Here is a 24,625-nt window from a genome sequence, read left to right on the forward strand (position 1 = left end):
TGGAAATATCAATAATTGATCTACATTATAAAGCACTTACTGATGGGCCAGACACCTTAAATCTATTATCTCACTGACCTCTGAACAATCTACTCAGTAAATGGTGGCAGAAAGAGACTTGACTTTGGGTGGTGGGAGCATGATTCGGTGTGTAGATGATGAGTTATAGCAGTGATTTTCAACCAATGTGCTGCAAGAATTTTTAAAACACGCTGATACTTGATTACTGAGGCAGGGGCACTGACCTCTTTTCCTTTAGATCGTAAATAAAAAAATGACAACACCCAACACAACAATAGCCATCTGGTGTGAGTGCCCAGTCTTGAATTGTAAATATATAGGTGACACAATCAAGGTGCACCTTATTGGTCACATTGCATAATGAGATTGCATCTGATTGGTTAACTCTTGGTATAAGAAACAAGTATAGGCACCTGATTTTTTCCATTCCCAGGCAGGGCACATGCCTGGGTTGCAGGCCAGGTCTCCGACTGGGGGCATGTGAGAGGCAACCAATCAATGTCTCTCACACACAGGTGTTTCTTTCTCTCCCTCCCTCTCTCTCTCTCTAAAAGTAAATAAACAAAATGTTTTTAAAAATATTATAAACACCTTTTTAAAAAGCCACTTTGGAGCAAAAAGGTAATTACTTTTTAAAAAATCAATAAAAAAATAATACCTAATTTTTGTTGGATTGACAAAAATGCATATTTTTTGGTGTGCTGCAGAATTCTAATAATTAGCTTATGTGTGCCATGAGATGAAAAAGGTTGAAATTTGCTATTTTAGAATTCTATACTTGAAACCTGTATGGTTTTATGAACCAATGTCACCTCATAAAATTCAATTAAAAAAACCAAACAAACAGCCCACTGAGGGTGCTGCCATGGTTATCCTCGTTAGCAGAGGAGAGCCCGGTGAGTCAAGCAACTGGTCTTTTGGGGAGGAAGTCAAATCACCTCTATTCTGGATAAACCTGCCCAGTGCCAAGGGTCTGTCTGGAGTACACGACGACGAAACAACCTGAGAGGCAGCTGGCAGTGACACCTACTCCTTCACGGTTTGGGCATGAGTTCTGACTAACGTATATTAAATTACCAAGCATATCTTTAAATAAATGTGTGCTACAGCAACTCCAATTCCAACCATCATCGTCAATGTGATAATTACACTGGCTGTGACAGGAGCTTAGCTGAGAGTGTATTTTTATTTTAACAAGCTTGAGTAAGTGCACGAGTGTGGGCTGAGCTTTCTGCTCGATAGTCAATACTTGAAAGCTGGTTCCAACCTTTAATTTAAGCATTGGCTTGTGGCACCAACAGGGCTACAAGGTTTCTAGTATCAAAGACACACTCCTCTGTCCTTTCATGGCCTCCCTTCTGTAAGCAGCGTGATGGAACTGTGGCATCACAGAAACTTGTTTTCCCTCCTCCTGGCAGCACAAGCCACAACACTACTGCCCCCTTCATCTTAGCGACACCATAATGAAGTCCCGGAATCAGTTTATAACAAGCAAAGTACGAAAATCTATTGAAGGAGTCTCGTGGCAGATGCCTTTCATACCTGACTCAACAGCAAATGAATGGCAAAGTGTCCGCACAGAAGCCCAAATCATACCGTAGAAGGGTCTTTTGCTACATCCGAAAAGTTTTCTTTTCCCCTGGAAATAATTAAGGGACAGGAAGATATGGAGAACGTCTGATTGCTCCCAATGATTCCGCATGTCTTAAACACGTTTGGTAACACCCCTCAGGGGCTTCCAAATAAAGGACAGCCCCCTTAAAATTATAGCAGGCCCTTTCATGGTCTAAATGCCCCCTGGCCCATTTCCTAGTCTCTACAGGCCACACTGAGCTGCCTGTCATCCCCAAAGTCCCCTCACTCACCGTCTAGCCTTTGAGAATTGTCATAAGCTCTACCCTGTGCTGGGAATTGCTAACTTTGCTTCAGAGCTCAGCTAGGCCTTTGTCCCCCTAGGAAGCAGTTCCTAACACGTCAGTCTGATCAGGGTGCCCTCTGTGTGCCCCCCTCATGTCCCCTGTTACTCTCTCTGGCACTTACACTGTGTCACAACTTCATTCCCACCTTGGGTCTTCCCTCACTGGCCTGTGAGCTCCCCGAAGGTAAGGGTGTGTCTTTTCACCTCTCTTGTTCTAGCACTTCATACAGTGCCTGACACACAGTAGGTGCTGAATAAATATCTGTTTGTATTTGCCTGCCTCCACTCCACCAAAGTGTTCTAAAAAAGCCCCCAAGCCCAATTTGCACGATGATCCAATCTCAGAGTCCAGAACTCTGTGCTTTTGTGAGACTCCCATGATGCTGGGCTGTTAGCCCAGAACGCGAGGTTAAAAACACAGCCTCGGGAGTCAGACCGGCTTGGCCTGCCATGATGGCTACCTGCTAGCTCTGAGGGCCTGGACAGGTTGTTCTGCCTCTGCGAGTCTCAGCTTCCTCCTCTGTAAAAAGGGGGATGAAAGGCTCACATGAGCATTAATGTGGTAATCCATTTCACAGTGCTTGGCCCACAGGAAGTGCTTTAGAAATGACAGGCTTAGAACATGCATCACTGCTTACAGTGGCTTGGATAATGCAGAATTAGGAGCCTCTTGGGTCACATGATGAGCAATATCATCAAAGTGCCCCTTCCAGCAGCCTCCATCCGACCTGACCATGTAAGTCATGTCTTTGGGCACCGGCAAAACCCCCTGTAAAAGTGTCAAAGTGCACGGGCTAAGATTGGATGAAGTCATTACCCTGAACATGATGGATATTGTTCCCCATGAGGACATGATGATGACAATATTAATCACACTTATTCAGTGTCTGCTATGTGCTAACTAAGTACCTGGTATAGGTGAGACATTGTAGGAAGCACCTCCTATGTGTTACTTCCTACTTTCCAAAACCCCAGTAAGGTCAATGTTATTATTACTTTTATAGTTGACAAAACTAAGGTTGAGAGAGGTTATGAGACTTGCCCAAGATCCTTCGGCTAGAACCTAGCCTTTCAGGGATTTAAAACTTCTGGTTGGAAAAGTTTCCAAATCCATATGTGCTCTTATACTTACGTCAAATTTCTCAGACTCCTTCCCATTCATTTCTCTTATGTCACCTGGAAGAGCCAGGAGAAATGGGACATAAGGTGACACCCCGAGTCAGGGAAGGGGAAGAGGAGGCAGTCGGGGGAGAGATACTACTCCATCCCTATGTGCTCAGGGAGCAACTCTGTGCTCAGCTGCGAAGCCTGAGACCTCCGAGGACACTGAGAAAGGAGATGACAGATTCTGAAAACACAGCCAGTTCACTGGAGGCCATGCGTACCCAGGGCCAGAAACTTTAGCAAAGAGCTAGAAAGTACACAGAGAGTATTAAGTCTTAGAAGAACTTCCTATTCCTATTATAATACCATCATATCTTCTGATTCATTTTCTCCTCCTACCTTCCTCATGGGTCATTGCCAAGCCAGTGTTAAAAAAAAAAGGAAAAGGGAAACATAAAGGCTGTTATCAGGCCTTTGTGATATAGAGTTACTGCTTTGTACACACACTTGAAGTGTATAAATGCCTTTAGTTTCCCTTCTGCAAGGTCACGGATTTGATTTTATGTTGGGGAAGTGGTGGTACAAAGGAACTGAGGGTAAACAAGATGTGTGTTAAATGACAGTGAAAAATTCCAAAGCTGTGAGTCTAGAGAATATTTTCAGTACTAGGAGCGTATTATTCACCAAAAAAAAAAAAAAGGTAGAATGTCCCCACCTTTGAGTAAGCTTTTTATTGAAGGGCAACATATACTCAGAAACAAGCTCAAGTCATAAATGTTAGCTTGATGAATTTTCACAGAGTCAACAATCTCAGATCAAGAAAAAAATGCCCTTTTGGTTTCTTAACATTTTTCTATACCTGGGTCAAACCCTTGAATCATGCAAAACTTAATGCATAAAATTGATTATTTTAAGTTAAATTAGCAGAGACATGAAATTTAATAAAACACAATGCCAAAAAAGAGCCATTTTACTTTCAGGAGGATCATTAGCTCAGGAATTTGAAGAAGTATTGTTTTGTTTTTAACCATGAATAGGCACATAGTTATGGCTCTAGCCCTTTCCACAAAAGTTAGCACTTCACCTTCCAACAGCCTTTCTGAAGACAGGATGCTATCTACCTTTGTTTCCTTCCTCTCTTACTCCCATCCTGCCCCACACTGTCCTCACGAGTTGTTTGGCAACTAGGCCCTCTCCGTCCCCCTGGCTCCCCTGATTTTGGGCATATTCAAGAAGAAATGAGGTGCTTCTTCTCCTGGCCAGGCTAGCTGTGGGTCACTCTGCAACCTCTGTTTACAGAGTGAGTGTGTCTCAGCCTATACCTTCAATTGGCTAATAAAGCCATGCCGGAGGGAGCTGTCCCGAGGCTCTGACACTGATCTGGCTGTAGGGGCGCCAACTACTCCCCTAGTCATGAGAGTCGGGAGCAAGACCTTGGAAATGCAGAAAGTGCCAAGACACATTTGCTCCCACTCAACGGACAGCCTACTGATAGGGAACCAAATGAAACCAAGACCTGCGTGGCCCTGGTTTGTAGCTGATGGCCCAGCGACAAAGGGCAATGTAAATGTCTGTATGTTAGAGGCCAACAAAGTGATTATAAAGTGAAGAGCAAGGATTTGAGCAGTATTTTCTGACTGTACATTATCTTTCACAAGGCATTTCAGGGAAGGTTGGACTTTCATACATTTAATTAGTATAATGGAACTGATTCTGCCAAGGGCATCTGAAGTTATTGGAAGGCTCAGCCTTCCTGACACGCTCTCGGTGCAGATGGACATCTGGGCAGAACTCTTCCCTTTTGGAGAAGGTCTCCGGGGTGTGAGCGATGGGCCCCAGGTGAAGGTCCCCTCACTTGCATGGTGGCAGGACCTGGAGGGCTTTCTGTCACTACACACAGTAAGGACATTCCCCAAAGTGCCCACATTCGTGGCGGATACCTCACATCTACCAGGAGTTAGGACAGCTCTGGAGGCTGCACTAACTGTACAGATTTTTTTGTCCAAATAATTTTGTTCAATGTACAAGTCCAAACTGAAAAGATAAACAGCAGTAATTTTAACTATTTTGCAAATGTAAGTTTAAACGATTAAAGATAAATCATAAAGCCCCGTAAACCACAATTTTATGGCAAATCTCTGAGCGTTGAAAAGAAAACAACAAAAACTATGAACATACAACATCAGCAGTGATTCTGGTTTTCCAGGGCCATTCAAGATGAAAACATTATGAAGAAAATGGGGATTAGAAAATTTGTTCTTGAATTCGTATTTGAAAGTGATTTGTTTAATATATAATGCATGGCTTATTTGACAAATTTGTGTAAATTTAAAGCCCCTTCTATCGCTAGCTGTGCTTTGTCACCAAATCTTCTGTGTCCCATAGAGTAAATTGTAGAGCAATGGTTCTCAAACTTTTTGGTATCTGGATTCTTTCATGCTCTTAAAAGCCACAAGGAGCTTTTACTTATGTGGGTTTCTATACCAATAATTATTGTGTAATAAACTAAAACTGAGCATATTCAAAAATCCATATTAATTTGAAAATAATAGTAATAACTCATTACATAGTAACATACATTATTTTTATAAAAAATAAATGTTTTCCATAAAAAGTAAAAAAATGTCATTAGTTTACAGTTTTACAAATCTCTTGAATAGACAGGTGGATTCTCACATCTGCTTTGGCATTCAATCTGTTGTGCCTTTGTGCCTTTTCGTCATAAGTATATGAAGAAAAATCGGCCTCACACAGAGACGTAGCTGGACAGGGAGGACCATTTCAACAGCCTTTTCAGATAGTTTTGGATATTCTTTTTGGTACTATACCAAAACTCAACAAGTTGCAGAGATTCTTAAAGGTTAGCTGGACTCTAAAACCTGAAACAGCATCAGTAATTTTTTTGTACTCTGTGACATCCAAGGACATTTGTGTATTCTGTACCTTGAATGAATCTTTTACCCATGAATGTTTTTATTATAGATGCATTGGTCACTTGAAAACTATTAATTAGTTCACTGAGTCATGTAGCTCTTCCAGATGGCCACATATGTTGTTAGCAAATATGATTATATCAAGTAATCACATTTATTAATATCACCACAGACATCCTGATAAACGTCTTTAAATTGTAGGAAGCTGTCAAGTTCAGGGAGTTGAATACAAGTTCTCCAAAAATTCTAATATTTGCCTGCAAGCTGAAATTTAATAGCAATAAATACTGCCAACTATTTTTTCTGAAATGCCGGGCTCGTTCGGTTCATTTTTGAGAAAATGCTTGACATATACCTAAGTAGGAATAGTCGCAGTCAGCTGTTTGAGTAAGTAAATGGCATTCCACTCAAAAGCAGCTAGTTCAGCTCTTAACTCCAACCACGGGCGGAGAGCTGCTCCCTGGAAACAAACGTCCTGCCCGGGTACGAGCAGAAGTGCTTTATGTGCCTTTCCCACTTTGTCATGAGGAATATTAGAAAGGACTGGTACTCAAGGGTCAAAATTTAATCAACTTAATAATTTTTACTGCTTCGTGAAGGACATTCTCAAATGAGCCCAGCGGTGTTTCGTGAAGAGCGAGTAACAGCGAACGCAGTGACTACCAGTACAAGTGGGTGTCACGGCCTCGTTTCCTGCAAAGGGGTCAGGAATTTCACCCACCAATGCTTGGACTCTATTCATGCGAGTGGTCAGTACCATAGTAAAGAAGGCAAATAATATCTTAGTGTTGTTATGCCTTTAGTTCTTATGTCTTGGAACTCCAGAAGGGGTGTTGGGGAAGCCCCAGGGTGCCTGGATCAGCCGAAGGTGAGGGACACTGTAGCAGAGGACAGGGGCCGTATAAATCCACTCTCTAATCTGCTCCGTGCTCCTGTCCTTGTGGAGTTCACGTAAAGAAGATTTAAAAGGTTTATGTCTGTCTCCACCCTCCTGCCCTCCCTGCTTAAAAAAAAATTCCATTGTGGCAATTCAACATAAACTATGCGTATAGAACAAAGAAATTGCAGTACTCTTGACTTCATCAGCATTCTTCTCCATAACAAAGAAAGCTACTGGGAAAACTATTATGAGTTATAGGAAATATGACATGCTTAGGGCCCCCTCTACCACATCGAACTCCCAACCCTTTCCAAACCTTTCATTTCAGGGGTATTTCAGATGAGTTCTTAGTAGTGTCCCCAGAAATAACTGGGTGTCCTAATTTAGCCACATGCAAATTAATGCTCCCCTAAAGAGGCCCTATTATAATTTCCATTCCTTGATGTCTACATAATCCCCTATAGTTCTTTAACTTCTTGCTTTCTAGCTTCTGTTTACCAATGCACTACTTTCGTCAGCTCAGTACAGCGTCAATTAGTAACACAGTTGTGTTTATTAGGTCTCCCTAGAGCCTTGAAAAAGCTGCTTTGTATTTATTAATGACTACACAGAGCACTACTATTTTTCAATAGCATTTAAAAATACGTAAATTACTGAAGATGAACTACAAAAGAACTTCAAATTTCAAAGGCAAGCAAAAAAACCCCACATTATTTCACACCACCCATAGTACTTGCATAGTTAATTTTATTTTCTATTTAATATCAAGGTTGGGGGTGGAGGTAGTCAATTCCAGACTCTTCTTCCTATTCTACTTTTGGCATTTTGAAGCACAGGCCATTTGATTTAGAAACTGAGGCACAGATCTGGTGATTAATTAAGAACTGGTTTAACAGGTCTAAATTTCATTATCGCACACCTGTTAAGTAATGCACACCTGAATCAGCAAAAATCCACCCACAAGGTTAATTTTAAAACATTACAAAAAAACAAGCAAGCATGAGAGAGAGAGACAGATATGTATAAGTCCACAAACTTAGGTCCAGTATTATGTTCTCAAGCATAATTCAATGCCATCAACTTGAACTTGCAATGTACTCAAGAAGTACTCTCTTGCTTTGTGAACAATCCCCTGCACTATATTAGGTGAAGTGGGAACTGCCCACACTGGTACAGAACTCACTACTTAAGAAAACCAGACAGACCCATTTGTCCTGCGATGACTCTTCCCTACCCAAACTTAAAGCGAGGGGAACAATTACAGCAGCACTCGTTTGCCCTTCTTTTGTATTCGTGGTCATTTATGAAATGAAGACAGTGATCTGCAAAAATCACTTTGCATTCATGAAAGGAGCTCTGGGAGCTCCCCCCTGAGCATCTGGCAACGAACGAGGCAGAAATATACCTCAGTACACTTCCTTTGTCTTGCGCTCCGTCTTTGATGTGCAAGTCACTGGTGGAGTAAGCTGTGATCGCTTTGATGTTGAACTTCTAGATTTTATTGTTACTAGCATGCCTACAAGGAGAGCTGTCAGTCATTTCTCACATCTGAACAACCATGTTTCTTTACGGCACCTCTTTTACAAGCATCAGTCCCTAAATACATGTTTTCACATTCCTGCTGATTACCACACTATCTTTGCTGGGAGAGGGCTGTGCTCAAACATAACTACATTTTCTGTAAACACCCTGAGGTGTCATCAGACGGCTGGTAACCAACCTTCCTCAACGAGAGAAGCCTGAGCGCAAAACATATTTCTAGCAAATGAAAACATTCGAAAAATGCTTAAGCCATCCTAACAGTAAAAATGAATGGTTTAGTCAATATTTCCCCTAAGCAGCCATTCAAATCACATAGAAACTTCCAAGCCACATTAAAAGGGATTCTAAACGTAACAGCAGCAGGAGGCTTCGAAAGCCTGCCAAGACTCTGAGACATCTTAACTCATCTTCAACAACTTTGTTTCTCTGCAATGGTGGAAACAGAACACTTCTGTTCTACCCGGTTCTGCTTGTGATAAAGAACTTGGCTTTTGAAATAGATTTCTGCAAAACTGATTATTTTGCTGAACAGTATCATTTTCAGAAGGTGTTTGCTATTATGGATGCAACTTGAGTTACAGGAGATGGTTTTTCATGATTTTACGTCTAAGGTAAGCATACTGGAGGCACACGCAACATGTGTGCAATTTCTTAAGTATATCCATGCAAACCGGGCAATATGCTCGTGTTTAAAAACCTCTGTTGAAAAAGACAAGGCTCTAATTTCTTTCACCAGCTCCCATCAGATTCACTTTTCAAACTACTTTATCACTTCTGGAGCTGCTGAATATTATCAACCCCCTCTGGGAGATTCCACACAAAGAGGAAATAAAGTTAAGGTGCTTACATCACACCCTGCTGGTTTATAATGAACTGTTATCTTCCTAAGTAAATGTTTCAATGAAACTCAACTTCTCAAGAGATACAGGTCTCAACTGAGGAAGTGCAAGGATATTTTTCGTGATAGAGCTTAGTTTTGTTATTTTCTTTTTATAAGATGGCAACACAGGAGACACACTGTTTCTGCTTGCTAATGCATTCCAAACAATATTAGGAAAGAGTCACATTCTCTGGGTTTCTGGCCTGGGATACTCGGCAAGGAATACAATTACTGTGGTGTGCAACTGTTGAGACTATTCAGGTTTTCTGTGTTTAAACAACCTCCCTACCCCCAGCTGCCTGGGTTTTAACTCAACCATCAAAAATGGAAAGAAGGCTTTGGGCTAGAAGTTGATAAATAAGGTATGACTGTCATTTATAAGAGCCAAGTCTAGGCAACATTTATTATTATTAATGAAAGCTTGCTTGTTCTGTAATTTCTCTAAATGGTTGGCAAAAGCTAATCATTTCTTTTTACCTTACATTTTCACCTCTGAAAGGAACTGATGAGCGGACTGAAGCACCTATAGCAATTAGGGGTGAGCCAGGGCATAAGGAAACCAGAGGCCTTCCTTTGCTTCTTCCAAGTCTTGGACAAGAAACCAGGCCATCTTCCTGTTCTAACAGAAACATTTCCACAGAAGGAGGGAGCGGGGCAAGATCTCAATGGCTATCACGTCCAACCCTCTAATTTGACAAATGGGGAAAACTGAACAATTGCAATAACCCGACAATGACGGGGTTGCAGACATAAGGGGGTTTCCACCATCCAAGGCTATTTCTCTGTGATGGGGGCCATGACTCATGTATAAAGTAAGGGTGTTGGACTTCGGGGGTTTCTCAACCAGAATCGTCTGAGTAGCATAAAAAAATTACCAATACTTGAGCCCTACCTCAGACCATTAATCAGGGCCTCTAGGAAGACAGCCTGGCCTTGCATATTTTTAAACAGCTCTCTAGACATCTAAGGTACAGACAAGGTTGAGAACTAAGAGAGCAGATAACCTCTAAGTTCCCTCCTGGGACTACTGCTTAACGTTCACCATTGGCTGGGAAAAAATTCTTGGGTTCCGTTCCCCAATGTCCATCCACGAGGCCATCAGCCTTTCTAAGCCATTACACTGTTTTCATATGTCGGCCTAGCTGTTGTCACTTTCGGCATTTATCTAGTTCAGTGATTTTCAACCAGGGTGCTGCAAGAATTTTTAAAACATGCAATACCTGACTATTTAGTCAGGGACACTGACCTTTCTCCCCTTAGACTGTCAAATAAAAGACGGAAAAGACCCAACACAACAATAGCTGTCCAGTGTGAATGAATCAAAATTATACCTATTTTTGTCAGATCAGCAAAAAACATATTTCTTGGTGTGCGGCAGCATTTTTCCCATTAATTTAGGTGTGCCACAAGATGAAAAAGGCTGAAAATCGCCGCTCAAGTTCATTTACATGTTTACTTAGGCGTGGCCTCCCTTCTCCCACCACGCACAAAGACCAGACACTAAGTCTGTGGCTGCGTTCTGCTGCACTGGCCCCACAGCGTCACCTCCGCCACAGCGACGGGACATCGCACAGCCATTTTCCAAAGGCAGAGCGGCCTGGAGGTGCCCTCCTCCATGTAAACCAGAGCTCTTCCACATTCCCTCTTTTACCAGAGCAGCATCTAAGCTGCAGGAAGGCTGTGTCGGGCCTGCCTCGTTCAGATTTGCCACCTTCAGTGCCTGGACGTTGGCAGATACACGCCGTGTGCTCGGGGCCTGAGAAATGCCATCTTGTAAAGTAGCGAGCCTGCAGGGCACCGAAACCTTTACTCTGTTGCTGGAAGAGCAACATAAAAAAGATATCACTGTTTCCACTGGAGTTGGCCTTGATGCCTGTGGCATAATCTCCAGCCTGACCCCCCACTTAGTGGTTGCAGTGGTGGCAAAGCCCAGCTGGAGCTCACTGAGGGCTGGAAGGCCAGAGCTCCCCGGCAGGATTTATGCAGAGAAGGAATACAGTAATTGGAAGGTGCCACAGGCACCCCCAGTTTCAAAGCATCCTCTCCTGTTTGGACCATTTGGGTAACAGATGTTAAGTCTGTCCACTTCCTTCTACTCACTGGTTGATAGTGAGGCTGAAACAGCCAGGAGAATATCTATCTCAAGTGTGATAGTAACATGCAAGCAATGGCACCTCTTCCACTCTGAAAGAGATTTAAGTGGACCAAAAGGAAGATTATGCTTGCCCTAATATTATTTACCGTTCTGAATTTCAGTGTCCTCACTCATAAAAGGAGAGGGTTAGTCCAGGTGGGTTCCCAAACCTGTCTGTTCCTCAGTCAGCAGAGGAGCATCTACAAATCCAAATTCCTTGGCCTCACCCCAGACCCTCGCAAGCAGGGTCCATGCAGGTGATGGAAAAAGAGGCATTTATGTTTAAAATCTTCCCGGTTGCCCGTGAAGATCAGTGATATTTGGACATTGCTAGGGGGCTGGAAGACACCAGTGCCCATCTAGCTGTGACTGGCAAGGACAAAGGTTTCATAGAGGGGGCGCTGAGGAACGCTGAAATTGGAAAAACAGGAGACGCTTTTCAAATTGCCGGTTTCCTGGGTCAGGAAGACCAGATGACAGAGGAGACAGAAAAATCAGGCTCTCTCAGGGTGGGACTTGGGAACCTGCCTTTGGAACTCTCGGGGTTCTGGGGAATGCTGCACACTTTCAGAACCACTGCTTTCGGCAGGATTTTAGAGCCTACCTATGGCTTATTTGGAAGGAAATCAAATCATGTTCGTACGTTACAATAAGAACTGGCTTTATCCAATCATGTTAACATTTCATTGGGTGTCACAAGCTTCTCCTTTGTTTCAAATGGCATGTGGCTCATAGAAACTACAAACCTAAACCTATAAGCCCAATGGTCTTAAAGCAGCCTTCTCTGGTTAAGCATGGCTGCCAATTTCTCAGTGCATTTTTAAAATGCTGACTCATGGTTTACAAGACAAGATTAGAAGGAAGTTGTCTCAACTATCACAAAAGCACACAAGTGGCACCTGAGTAACCTAGCACACAGTAGGCACTTAACAAGTATCTGCTCAAACAAATTTACTTCATTATTTATACCCAGTGTGCTACAGAAGATCTGACATGAGAGGAAACAAATAAAAGAAGAAAAAAAACCCTATAACTGAAAAATGAAAATAACATTCTGTGAAGAGGAGAATATTTCTCATGCAGTGAAAGAATCACATGTCGGGGTGGCACGATTTGAAAAACAGTTTGCTTCAAGAACTGACCTGAAACTTCACCACAAGTCTTCACTTCTGAACCACTACCTTATTTCTATGATGGAAAGGTTTAAACAGCAGGTTTTCCTTGCTTCCCCCCGCCCCCCTTACTTGTTTTTCACATAAAGAAGTACTTTCATCTTTTCAGTAGCATCGAGAAATCGCGGTCAGCCTTTAAGATCCTGGTGATCACGGTCATTACAGTTAGCCCTGGTTACTCTCACTCAACTCAGAAGCCTTGACTTCTTGAACAATGTAAAATTCATGCAAACTTGCAATCTCACTCTTCTGTGTAGCATCAGGACAAGAGATATTTAAAGAAATGGGAAGATCAACACTTATCTCTTTGATTCCAACACAGAAATCAGATTGTTATATGACTGTTACACACCATCAAAATGTCCACCTATAATCCACTTGTATGATCTATTTACCCTAAAAAATGGCATGAACAGATGCTTATCAGTATGCTGTGCAGTGTTTTAAAGTATAAAGTATAAACAGTGCAACGCTCTACAAGCCTATGTAACAGGCATGTTTTCGCTTTGGCAAACTGTACACACCAAATGGTCTAACGGTAAGTTTTCAGAAACCGAGGGGTTAATAGTTTTGCATCTATGTTTAAAATTATTTTATCGCCAAAAACAGCTACAATAGTTTACTTCTTTCTAAATGTTTATCTTGTTTGAAGAAAAATGCTTTAGATTTAAAATGCTTTAGATGCTGTATTTCTCTGATCAAAATGACTGACAGTCTCTTTTCAAAACATATTCGAGGGTAGTGGAATTGCATGGAAGTTGAAACTCTAAAAAAACCCAAAAAGGATTACCATAAAGGTCAAAATAATTGTTTACTTACAAACCAAATCTTACTGAAATTTTTTAATTGAATATGGAGCCAAGTTTTATAAATCAGCTTTAATCTATTTTAAGACTAAAAAAAAACTCCCTTCCTTCCAAGCAAACTTTTAAAATTCATGATCTCCCCCAGTTCCATTTCTAATAACCACGTAAAACACAAACACTTCACAATCCAATGTAGAATTCCCCAGAGCAACTGAGAAAATAATTTCAACCTTTGACCTCTCCAGCAGCCTGATGGGAAATTCACTGGCACCATTACCACCACGACCAGCTTTCCTTGCAGAAGCAACCACTAGAGGGCAGACTCATCTCAGATCTGACACTGCTTTGGAGAAAAACATCTCATAAATGCTCCTAATGTTCCTTTAATTATTTTTGCAATATTTTTATTTCCCTAAATATTTGGCAATCCACTTCAGTTTATCTAACAGTATTCCTAAATCGGCCCAAGGTTCACTTTCACAAATTACAGTATCACAAAGGCTGAGAGGATCTACAGATACAGCCTAGCTTCTGTATCTTAAAATTTTAAAACAAAGTTTTAAAAACTTTACTCTTTACTCTGTGGCGGGTTGAGGGCTTAGTCAATCATACCACGGCTAGTTCTTGGGTTCCATTTTTGGCACAAAAACGGTGAGAGGTTGTAGACAAACCGAGGTGCGTTTGAGGAAGAAACCGACCGAGACTGCCCGACCGAGACTGTGCGAAGGCCGCCTGTGAGAACGGCGTCGTGCGGAGGGGCGGTGCAGACTAAGGGTTAGAGGGGTTTGTGTGTCATGTTTCATCCTTAGTCTTTAAATGACAGACAGTCTTTCATCCAGCGGTGGACCGACTGTATTCTACACGGCCCAAAAGAAAGATCAGAATTGAGAGACTGAAAGTCCAAACGAGCCCTGGCTGGGTGGCAAAATTGGTTGAAGTGTTGCACCAATGTCCCAGGCTTGTGGGTTCTATTCCTGGTCAGGGCACATACAAGACTCAGCCAATGAATGCATTGGCAGGTGGAACAAAGAATCGACTTCTCTCTGTCTGTCTCTCTCTCCCCCTTCCTTTCTCTCTGAAATCAATAAATTTTAAAAGTAAATTAAAAGTACAAAGTAGAGACTTATAGTTGATATAAAAATTTTCTGATTCAAGATGGAATGAGCTACTTCTAACAATAGCAAGCTTCCATCGTTGGAGGTATTCCGTCCGGCATGGCCAGACAATCAGTTGGCAGAAATCCTGTGGAGAGAAACCAAATGCCAATAGCAAATGTATCTGAATGACTTTTAAGGTTTCTTCTCTCCCCTAGACTCTATGAAATGATGCTTATTTGCTTCCAGACAAACACACCTCAAACCAGTTGCCAGAGAGGTAAACACCCATCAAGTGAGAAATGAGCTTTTGCAGATTTACTTGGAAACTTTGACTCCTCGTGTGATTTTCAAAAAGACTACAGATTTCTCCAGAGTAAGTCCACAGCTTTGCCTCTTAGCTGTGTCATGGAAACAACCAGGACAGTACTCTCAAGCCCAAGGGCACTAGAGCTTTCTACTACAGAAAGGCATATTCACATTAGAAGATGCATTTGCAAATGCTCCTGTGCCTACAGGTAAGTGGAACATACAGATGAATCTCCAGCTCAGTTCTATCACAGTGATGATAGGTTACACAGGTTAGTTGCACTTCACGGTATTCTGTCTGTTTTAGCAAAGTACAGAAATGCTTACATTTTACCCAGATCCTCTCATAACAAGCGGACTTAATGAAAATCATGGATGAAGGGAGCTAATGATAAGCAAATAAGAATAACTCCATTTGTACCAAATTGATTTTATTAAATAGTAATTTAAGGATATTAGGCTCAGCAAAGCATTACATAATTGAATCTATTTTTTCCCTTATAAATGCCAGAGTTATAATTTCCACTAACTAGAGACAAAGTTATATCCAGGACATTCTCACAGCTTCCTCCAGGGGAGGCAGCATGAAGATGGTAGAAATTAGGGCTCGAGTCCTCACTTCCCCATGTGATGAGCGCACCAGCCCATGACCTCTGTGAGACTCAGTTTCTTCAGCTAAAAAGCCCAACTTTCCAAGGAGAAGTGAAAGAGATAAGAATGTTGGTAAACTGTAAAGTGCAAAACAAATATAGATTACCATCACCTCTCTATTTATCCATGAACTGCCTAGTCAACTTCAGAGACAATGGAATGTAAAGCAAAAATATAAAATTGCTGGCAAGCCTAGGGAATGGGTTTGACATTCCTCTTTATACAGGAGCAAAGATGTATCATATTACTTCCTCGTAATGTGATGAGGCCAACAAATGTCAAAGCCAGAAATAAAAGATTTCAACTGTTTTCTTGCATTTTGCCCTTTGGCTAGTCTATGCTCTTATCTGTCTGTGTAGACCTCTGTGTCTGCACGTAGAGCACTCTGATCACGTACAGAAAGCCCTGTTCATCTTACCACACACAACACGGACAGATACCCAAAGTTCTGACTTCGAGTCTCTGAGTCCGAGACTCGGAGGCTGCTATGGAAGGGAGGTATTCTCTGTGGAGGAGCCGAGGGTGGAGCAGGGAGAGAACTTGTGAATCATTCCTCAAAAAGTCTTTGAAATTGTATCAAATGTCTGTTCACACCTGTGTTGTCACCAGTGGGTATCTCCTGATTATTAGTATTTTTTAAGCAGAGAAACATAAACACATTGTAGCCACTCACTCTGAGCATCTAATTGTGGTTTTTATAATTAGTAAATGTGAAATAGATAGGTAACAGCAACCTGATTTCTTATCAATAAACACTGTGAATATTTAGAATGCATGTGGAAAACATTTCTATGACAAAGTATTCTTAGAAGATTCATTCCATACAATGGCTTTTACTAGTCACTGAAGTAATATGAGAGAATTTTAAGAAAACGGAATCCCAACTCCACCTCTGCAGATCTGTCTGTCTGTCTATCTACCCACCCACCTACCCATCCATCCGTCCATCCAGCCACTTTTTCTCCCACTAAAGGGTCATTTGCAAATATTGTTTTCTGAGGTGGCCCAGAGCAAATTACAAAGTGGCTGGGTGCTGCTGCAGGTACTTTGCCATTGTCCACTTGCTGGTCACATCTGTTTTATTGTGGTTCCCTTGGTTGGGAGGGACATGTGGGAGAGAAAGGAGTCTAGTGAGAACCATCAATATATTTACTAACATTATCTACTAGGCTTTGAAAAACCCTAAAATTTATATCACACAAATATGTCTATATCGAAAGGGCAATTTCTGTTTAGACACTGTGTTATTTTATAATTGGGCAGCATTGAAGAAGTCACACGGTTTTCAAATCAAATACAACTCCAAGGGTTTTACTTGCGTATGATGTTGTTGCTCTGCATTTCAAGTAATGTGACTGAAATAGATAAAATCAAGAGGCTGCTCATGAAAACGGTGCTTTTAAAATATCCTCTACTTCACAGAGAATCCGAGCTCTCCTCTCTTCCCGTAGAAAAATGGATTCAGAGATCCTCTTTGTCTTTAAAAGAACTGACCTCTCCTTTCAGGATAAGCGTTCTGCTCAGTGGAGCAGCCATTTGGGTTTCCTCTTTTCAAGATGATCGGGCCATCACCTTCCTTCTCCCAATCCTACCCATCAAAGGTCACAAAAACGGGACAAAACATCCTAGTGGCGGGCTATCACTGACATGGTGCTTAAAGGAAAGCCAGGGATAAAATCCAAACCCCATTTGGTACAAAGAAAAGCCAAATGAGTCAAAACTATACAGTCAAGTTATTGGAGTTGGACACATTGCTAATCACCAACGTCCGCAGTATTTTCAAAGTAGCAAGGTGCCTTACATTTGCACATGAATTGTGTTGGAGAGGAATCTATGAAGGGACAGAAATTTCCTTTAAGCCTCCCCTTCACTCTGAAAACTCCATTTGCATGAACGTAGGCTGAGGACTCAGAAGCAGCAAAGGGATGCACAAGCTGCTGAAACCCACGAGGCGCTGCCTGCCACCTCGCAGAGCCGGTGCAGGGATGTGACGGGTGGAGCAAGTGCTGCCCTGCCTGTGGGTGCTGGCTCGCTCCGTCTGCCCACGAAGCAGTCCCCATGCCCTGGAACTTTATTAGTAATTACACAAAAACAGAACTGAAGGAGAAGACTGGAGTTGCTCGAATGAAGATTTATTACTTCTAAGCATGAAACCACGTTAAGGCTAAACTTACTTGACAACTAGTGTAGAGGAAGGATTTTCTTCTTTGGTGAGTTCAAAAGGCCTGATTTAATGATGTTTAAAAAACAACAGTAAATCAGCCAACAAAGAGAACATTTCTCTTTTATGGCTGCTTGTTCTCAACTCCCCCATCCCCTGGCAGACACATCCCCAAAGCGATATTGTAAAGAGAGTTTCTGTTTTGCATGAAAAATCTAATTATACAAACTCTCTTACATATGGAACTGATTTAATTTCTAATACTGAGAGGCAGTAGGGAAGTATTTAATATGATTCTGGGCCATGTCCCCCCCCCTTCAATCTGATATGTAAACATTTACTGCATTCCCCATGTTCCCACAAACTATTGCTCTTTAGTTTAAATTTGCACCCAAGCAAGATAATCCCATTAAAAACACAGGATGTTATGATATTGGGAATAAAGTATCCTAATTATCAAGATGCACTATAATTCTCTCTCTCTCTTTCTGTCTCTCTCTCTCTCTCTCTGGTGTATTGAAAACTGCCTTGCCAGTACTTCTGAACTACTTTTCTCCGAGCACAGTACTACGAACCCATTATCTTATGGCAGCAGAGGTCACTCCAAGACAAATGTGTGGGCTAGAGCTTTTGGGGGATGAGGGTGGTGGTTTAATTCTCATGATATTGTTAGTGAGGGATAGTATGGAAGCTCACTTTGTACTAGAAGTATAAACGCAAAAAACCCTATGTCCTAGGAAACATCAAAATTAAAACATTAGAACATACTTTGTTGTTTGGTGACTGTTCATTAGGGGAACCAGTCTTAGCTTCTCACCCTGCTCCCAGTCAACACAAATTGTACTAAATGAAATGGGCAGGGACTGGCTTTGGCACCTCTTCACTAGCAAAATCTATTTTATAACTTAAAGGGAAAAAGTGAAAAAAAATGTCTGAATTGTGAAGGATATGAGTCATTTTATTCTTACCAGATTAATGAAACATAAAAAATAGAATAAAAAACTGGGAGGGGGAGGGAAGGAACATAGATTTCTCTTACACAAAAGTTGGTAGAAAATCTTCACGTTTTTTCTTTCCCAAATGATTTTAAATATTTAAGAACGTGAATCACAGGGAGTTTTCCTCTATTTTACTTTATCAGTTGCATATTCTAAAAATGATTATATCCTATTTCTCTCAAGCCACAAGAAAAAAAAAAGGGCAAAATTTGCAGTGAGCCCGTTGAAGAGAGAATTTCATTTCAAGCAACTCATCGCAGCGTCCAGTACGTTGCGTCCTGTTAATAATTAATAAAAGAAATGCCACTCAATCTCTAGTGAGAAAGGCAAAGCTCGGTGATCCGAGAGCAAACCCAGCGCAGATATCGAACCGGTGCCCTTCCTCCTGGACTGCAACAAAACCTCAATCTAGCACACGTTTAACGAGCGGCACCCGAACACGGATGGCAGAACCGGCAGCGCAGTTTGGATTTGCAAAAATGCAGCGCATTAGGGGAGTTCTGTCCGCGGCAAGCGGATGGGATTCTCAATCCCCATCCCCAGCGGCCGGATCTGCGAAGCCGCTCAGGCAGATTATCTGACCCAGGAACCTGCGGCGCGAGCGCTCGGCGAGCGTGCGGAGCGGACTGTCCCCGGGGCTGTTTTCAACAGTCCTAACAGCGAGTCTGGTTTTCTCGGCCGCACGGCGACTTCCTGCACAGCTCCAAACTTTGGTTTCCCATTAGAAACTTCCTTGACTCGCCATGGTTTCTTTCCTCCTCACCTGGGAGGACCTCGAGATAGTCCTGTCCTCAACCAGTGCCCCCTGCCATCCTGTCACTAGTCTGAACTCGGAACCCTGAACAGGGCGAAGGCCGGGTGGACAGGCTTGGCCGCGACTCACCCGCGCGCGTCGGCCCTCTCTGCCATCTAACCTGCACCACTGCCCGCAAATCACACAACCCAAAGTATCAAGTCGGGGGTGCGCTGCGGCTGCGGGCTGCCGCCAAGGGAGTCTTAACACGTTCTAGAAGCCCGTCTCACTCGGGCCCGGGCACTTTCGAAAGTGGCCGCCGCAGCACGCAGCCCGGACCTGCTGCACTTCCCTGGCGGGCGGCCGCTCCCGGCCGCTGGGCCGCCAAGGCGGGAGGGCTCCAGGCCTGGGGCGCTGACCAGTCCCCAGGGACTACATCGCGTCCAGGAGCGCGCACGGCCCGGCCTGGCCGCAGAGCCTTCTTTCTCCACGTAGGCCGGAGATGTCTGGGGTGCGGGCCTCGGGGACCGGCTGCAGGCGCCCCCAGCTTCCTCCGAGCTCCCCAGGCCCTCCCCTCCCTTCCAGAAGCGCAGCGACGGCCGGCAAAGTTTCTTCCGGGAGCCCCGCCAGGTGCCAGGCGGACCCGAGCAACTGACAGGAGCGGGACGAGGCGGAAGAGGGGAGTCCAGCCCCTGCGCCCTTGCCCCCAACAGGAGGCAGGCAGAGCCCACCGCTAGACTCCGGTGGCGAAGCTGCGCGGGCCCCGAAGGCCCTAACGGGGCTCGGGCGGCTGCCCCGGGCAGTACGTGCGCTCGGGCAGGCGCGCCCACCCCTCCCCCTGCGCGCCCGCCTCCCCGCCTCCGGGAACGGAGAGCCCACCCGGCCCCGGCGGGGCGCCCGGGCTCACCTTTCATCGCTGCGATCACAAAATACATCATTTAAGCCGCGGTGCGGAGAGCGCAGGGAGAGCGGATGGTCCGATCCCGGAGCCCCCTCTGCCGCCGCCGCGCCGCCGCCGCCCCAGCCACAGCAGCAGCTGCCGCAGCTGCCCGCCCGCCGAGAGCCATCCCGAGCCATAAGAGGCTCCATGTGACCGGCTGACATCACGGCCGCCGCTCTGTTTACACCGCGCCCCTCCGCTTCCTCCCCGGGCGGGTGGAGGGAGGCGGGAGGCAGGCGCACCCCACGCCGCGCCCGCCCCGCCCCCGCGGGCAGGTGATCCGAGGCTGCCGGGCCAGCGCAGCCCGGCCCTGCGCTGCCCTACCGTGCCCCGGCCAGAGCCCGGGACCCCGGCCTTCTCCTCGCCTTCACGAGGACCTGGGGCCACCCAGGAGCTTTCTGTTCGCCGCGCTCGGCGGAACTCGCACCCGACCACTTTCTCCCCTCAGCCCTGGAGCAAGAGGCACGCAACCCAGTGCCACTTTCTTGCTCCCTTCTCGAAGTCCCCAGAGGTGTTCAATAATCCGGCTAGTTGGCATAAAAGAGGGATTTGGTCTCGGGAGTGGGGTGGGCTTAGCCAGACTCATTACGCATTTTCCAGAAAGCCCCAACCCTACTCGGAAGGTAGAGCCCCTCCAGATCTGCGGAGAACGCAGCCCTCCGAACCACCTGGAACAGTGAGCTAAGCGCCTCCTGAAGTCTTTCCTGTGAGAAACAGGCTGGGCAGGGGGAACTCACGTTGGTAACTCAGTCACACCAACAACTAAGGTCCTAGTTTACAAATGCTTCTCTTCCTACCTCCCCTCTCCCCCCTCCTCCCCCCATCCAAGCACTGACACCTGGAAGAAGAGCTCCAGGAGCCCCCCGCCCCCCCCCCCCCCAGTTTGGGCCACTAAATGTCCAGGCTCTGTCAAATCTTAGGTTCCATCTCAGAGAACCCATTCACAAGTGGAAAAGGCCGTAGGACAGGGGCGAAAATGACTTCTAAAGGCCAGCTTTGTGAGTTTTAACTTGTAACCAATTCCCGCCAAACTTTGGAGCTTAATCCTTTTTTACTGGCTTTATGGAAACTTAAATCATGCCATTATTATCAGATGAATCTCTGTACCATGGATTTCAGGTGTTAGTTATCCAGAGCCTGCATCAAATTGCATCAAGCGTATCTGTAGTATTGAGCATAACTGGAAAAAAATGATCGAAAGCCAAGTTTGCGTACCTACTATTGTTCCTTCCATTCTGCTTTATTTTTCTGATGGTCTGTTTGCATTTACAACTTAAAATATTAGACAGTTATTCGTCATTGCACTTAACGGTGATTAAAGAAGCAGAGTCCTAGAAATTTTTCCATATAACTGAGTTGTCCTTGTCCCATGAGCTGGGCCGTAATTTAAAACACACGTAAACAATCAGCACTGTAGGAAGCTAGACTTATACACTGCCCACCCTACTCCCCTTCAAGGCAAAATATACACAAGCTTCTGATTTAGAAGGTCAAAAAATTTCATTGTACCTTAAATCAAGCCATAGCTTTATAAAAGTTTGCTTTCAACTAAAGTCAACCCAATGCAGTTTTTCTTTAGATTTTTTCTAAATAAAACCACAAAAATAAGAAAAGAAGTCATAAAAGTATGAAGCCGAGACCTACCCATGTTAACTCAGCTGTCCAGCCATTGCAAAGTGGGCTAGAGTTTCCAATGAATTAACCATACCCTCTGTGATGTTTACAATTATGAAATTAAATCACACCACGTTCCCATGATGCAACTGCATCTCTCAATGAGGCAACACCCCTCAGTTACCCTGACACCATCATTCACATTGGGTTCTCCATTTCCTTTGTGCTAAGGACGTGAACAAGGAAGGCTAATGCCAAGCCATCTTCTAAGTAGATTCTGGGCACCATTCTCCTTTCCTTTATACAGTTAGCGGATGGGAAACCATCAGAGACTGCATGTGCACAGGCATGTTTCCTCCACAGAATAGGTGGGTAGAACATGAGTCCAGAACATGAGTCCAGATCTACCACCCTGAACATCCATGTTACGTTCAAACAGTATCCTGCTTTAGAAAATAATGCTATGAAAACGACCAAATCCGTTAGCTCCAGCCTGCTTGTCAGACATAAGACTCCAAGGCAAATAGTCTGACATTACTAGTAATTGGCACGTATTTCCAGACCACCTCAAATGGAATCGGGAATCGGGGATGACATGTGACATGACACGTGCCCTGCCGTTCGGTGCGGCAGAGTCATGGGTCCTATAGGTGTGCTCCCCATAAAAGTAGAATCTCATAATACTTATTTGAAATAGTCACACACTTATTCAACAAAGACGTTTTCAGAACAATGTAATACTGACCTTGCCCCTTAGAAATGTATTTCATTATCATTCTACAGCTAATGAGCACCAGGATTGCAGATGTTAAATCTTAATCTTCCTGTGTGGCTAGATGCTACTTGTAAACATGGCTCTATGAAATGCCTTCAGCCTTTAACCCAGGCTATGTTATTGTCCTGTATGTTAACACGGAGCTCTTATGAAACTTTGAAAGTTAAAAAATGCTTAAAATACAAATTTTCTGTGACATTGTAAGTCCTCAACCAAACAAATCAGTCAGGGATGAAAAGATCCATATCTTTCTTTACTACTACCAAATTGGAGCCATAAATGTTGAACATTTCAGTGGAGACTTTTACCAACTACATATTAAAATGTGTGACTAATTACTTGGATTATATTGAACAAATGCTTATTGAATACCTACCATGGGGGAAACATAATTAAGCAATATAGCCTTTCTATTAAAAATTATTTTACTGACTGTTCTAAAAAATAGACTGTTGCTTTCAAGACGATAATTAGATAGGATGGGAATTCCTTACCATGGATGGGATTATGTTGTACATTAATTCTCAGCTCAAATGTTTCTGTTGGTTAATCTCAGAAAAAGAAGGCACACGTGTGATTTATTCATCTCAGTCCTGGAGAGACAGCGACAGCCTCCCATGGTGTCCCTATGTACTAGGTTTCACATCGGATCTGTCACTTAGCAGGGAAGTGGAGAGACACTTCTGATGTCGTTTCCAAATGCCAGGTTGTTTCCAAATGCCTATGAGAAAAGCCTGCTGTATTTCTCCAGGATTCCAAACTTGAGTATAATCGGTAAATTGGTGTCAATCTTTGCGCTTCCAGAGGTTAACTAAAGAAAGGATACTTGATTTTTATGAGAGTATATTTGTTTTTCTTACAAAGGGAGTCTGATCTCATGCTATATCACCTTGAATCACAAACACAGTGCTACTGGGAGAATGGGAAGCCAAGGGGTTGGTAAATTTATCACAAGTCAGCAAGTAGCTTCTGATACAAAGATGATTTCCAAGTTTGCTGATGCACACGAGGGAGAGCATTTTGGCTCTGTGGTTCTGTCTCACCCAGGCCCTGATTCTCTCCCCAGTGTGTGGCAACTTGCTAATTCAATTAATTTCTTTCTAGCTGAACAAGAAAGAGATCCGTGAAAGGCCAATGTGGTCCTAGGCAGTTGGACGCAGCTGCATCCGGAGCTGCTGCTGCAATGTGATCTGCAGGAGCTGGGCTGCTCTGGCCAACACAGAGACGGGGACCAGGTCCTCTATGGACCGAACAGGGTCAGACCCAGGCAGTTCTAAGCTCAATTTCTTGAGAAACTTCAGAGAATGCACAAACCTACAACAGGTCACAGCCCTGCTTAATTTTTAGTCTGGAAGGAGCCAGTGTCTCAATAAAGGATTAGTTATAAATGGAATAGTACTGGTGAGTCCCAGACACTAACAGTGATAGAGGGGCTCCCATATTTATAAATGTTAAGGGGAATGGGATGAACTGCCTAACATAGCTTATCTGTCTTATTCAAGCTTTTAAACCAAAATAGTTGTAGATTTAAATGCACATTCAGGTATGCATGTAAATGTGTAGTCAATGAACGGAATACAGTGAAATAAACTGTATTTGGGTGGTGAGAGACATCGTTAATTTTGCACAGATACACACACACACACATCAACAGTACCAGCCACATTCACGGAATTCTTATTATGTGCCTGGCAGTGTACTGGAGAATCAAACAAGGACAAGACAATAGCTCTGATCTTAAGAAGCTTGCTAATCAGCTGACCTTGGGCCTGAAAACCCCATAGAAAAGTCAGTTCCCTGAGTCAGCTGGAACATTCCGAAGGAAGGCAGTGCCTGGTTGCCCATTGAGAAAGACATTTGCACAGCACTTTGTCCCTCACAGTTGATAGATGGCTGCCAATCATTAGTGTGGCTTTTAGTGCAATGGGATGTTAAAGGTGAAAGATTTGGCTGAACGGAG

At 43.7% G+C, this 24,625-nt stretch overlaps 1 protein-coding gene across 3 annotated transcripts in view; it reads right to left on the bottom strand.

Moving 5' to 3' along the window:
• The window catches only part of RORA (RAR related orphan receptor A), a 697,371-nt gene that overhangs the window by 71,138 nt on the left and 601,608 nt on the right, over positions 1-24,625 (bottom strand). The window contains exon 1 of one of the 3 annotated variants that reach the window (XM_037054026.1): positions 20,244-20,393. The exons of the other annotated variants lie outside the window; for them this stretch is intronic. Within the exon in view, the coding sequence (XP_036909921.1) occupies positions 20,244-20,274 (31 nt within the window). The 5' untranslated portion in view covers positions 20,275-20,393. Of the gene's footprint in view, positions 1-20,243; positions 20,394-24,625 lie in introns of those variants that run through there. 3 annotated transcript variants of the gene reach the window in all.

The sequence above is a fragment of the Sturnira hondurensis genome, unplaced genomic scaffold (genome assembly GCF_014824575.4).
Source record: "Sturnira hondurensis isolate 20B ecotype Veracruz unplaced genomic scaffold, ASM1482457v3 Scaffold0008196, whole genome shotgun sequence".
NCBI lineage: Eukaryota > Metazoa > Chordata > Mammalia > Chiroptera > Phyllostomidae > Sturnira > Sturnira hondurensis.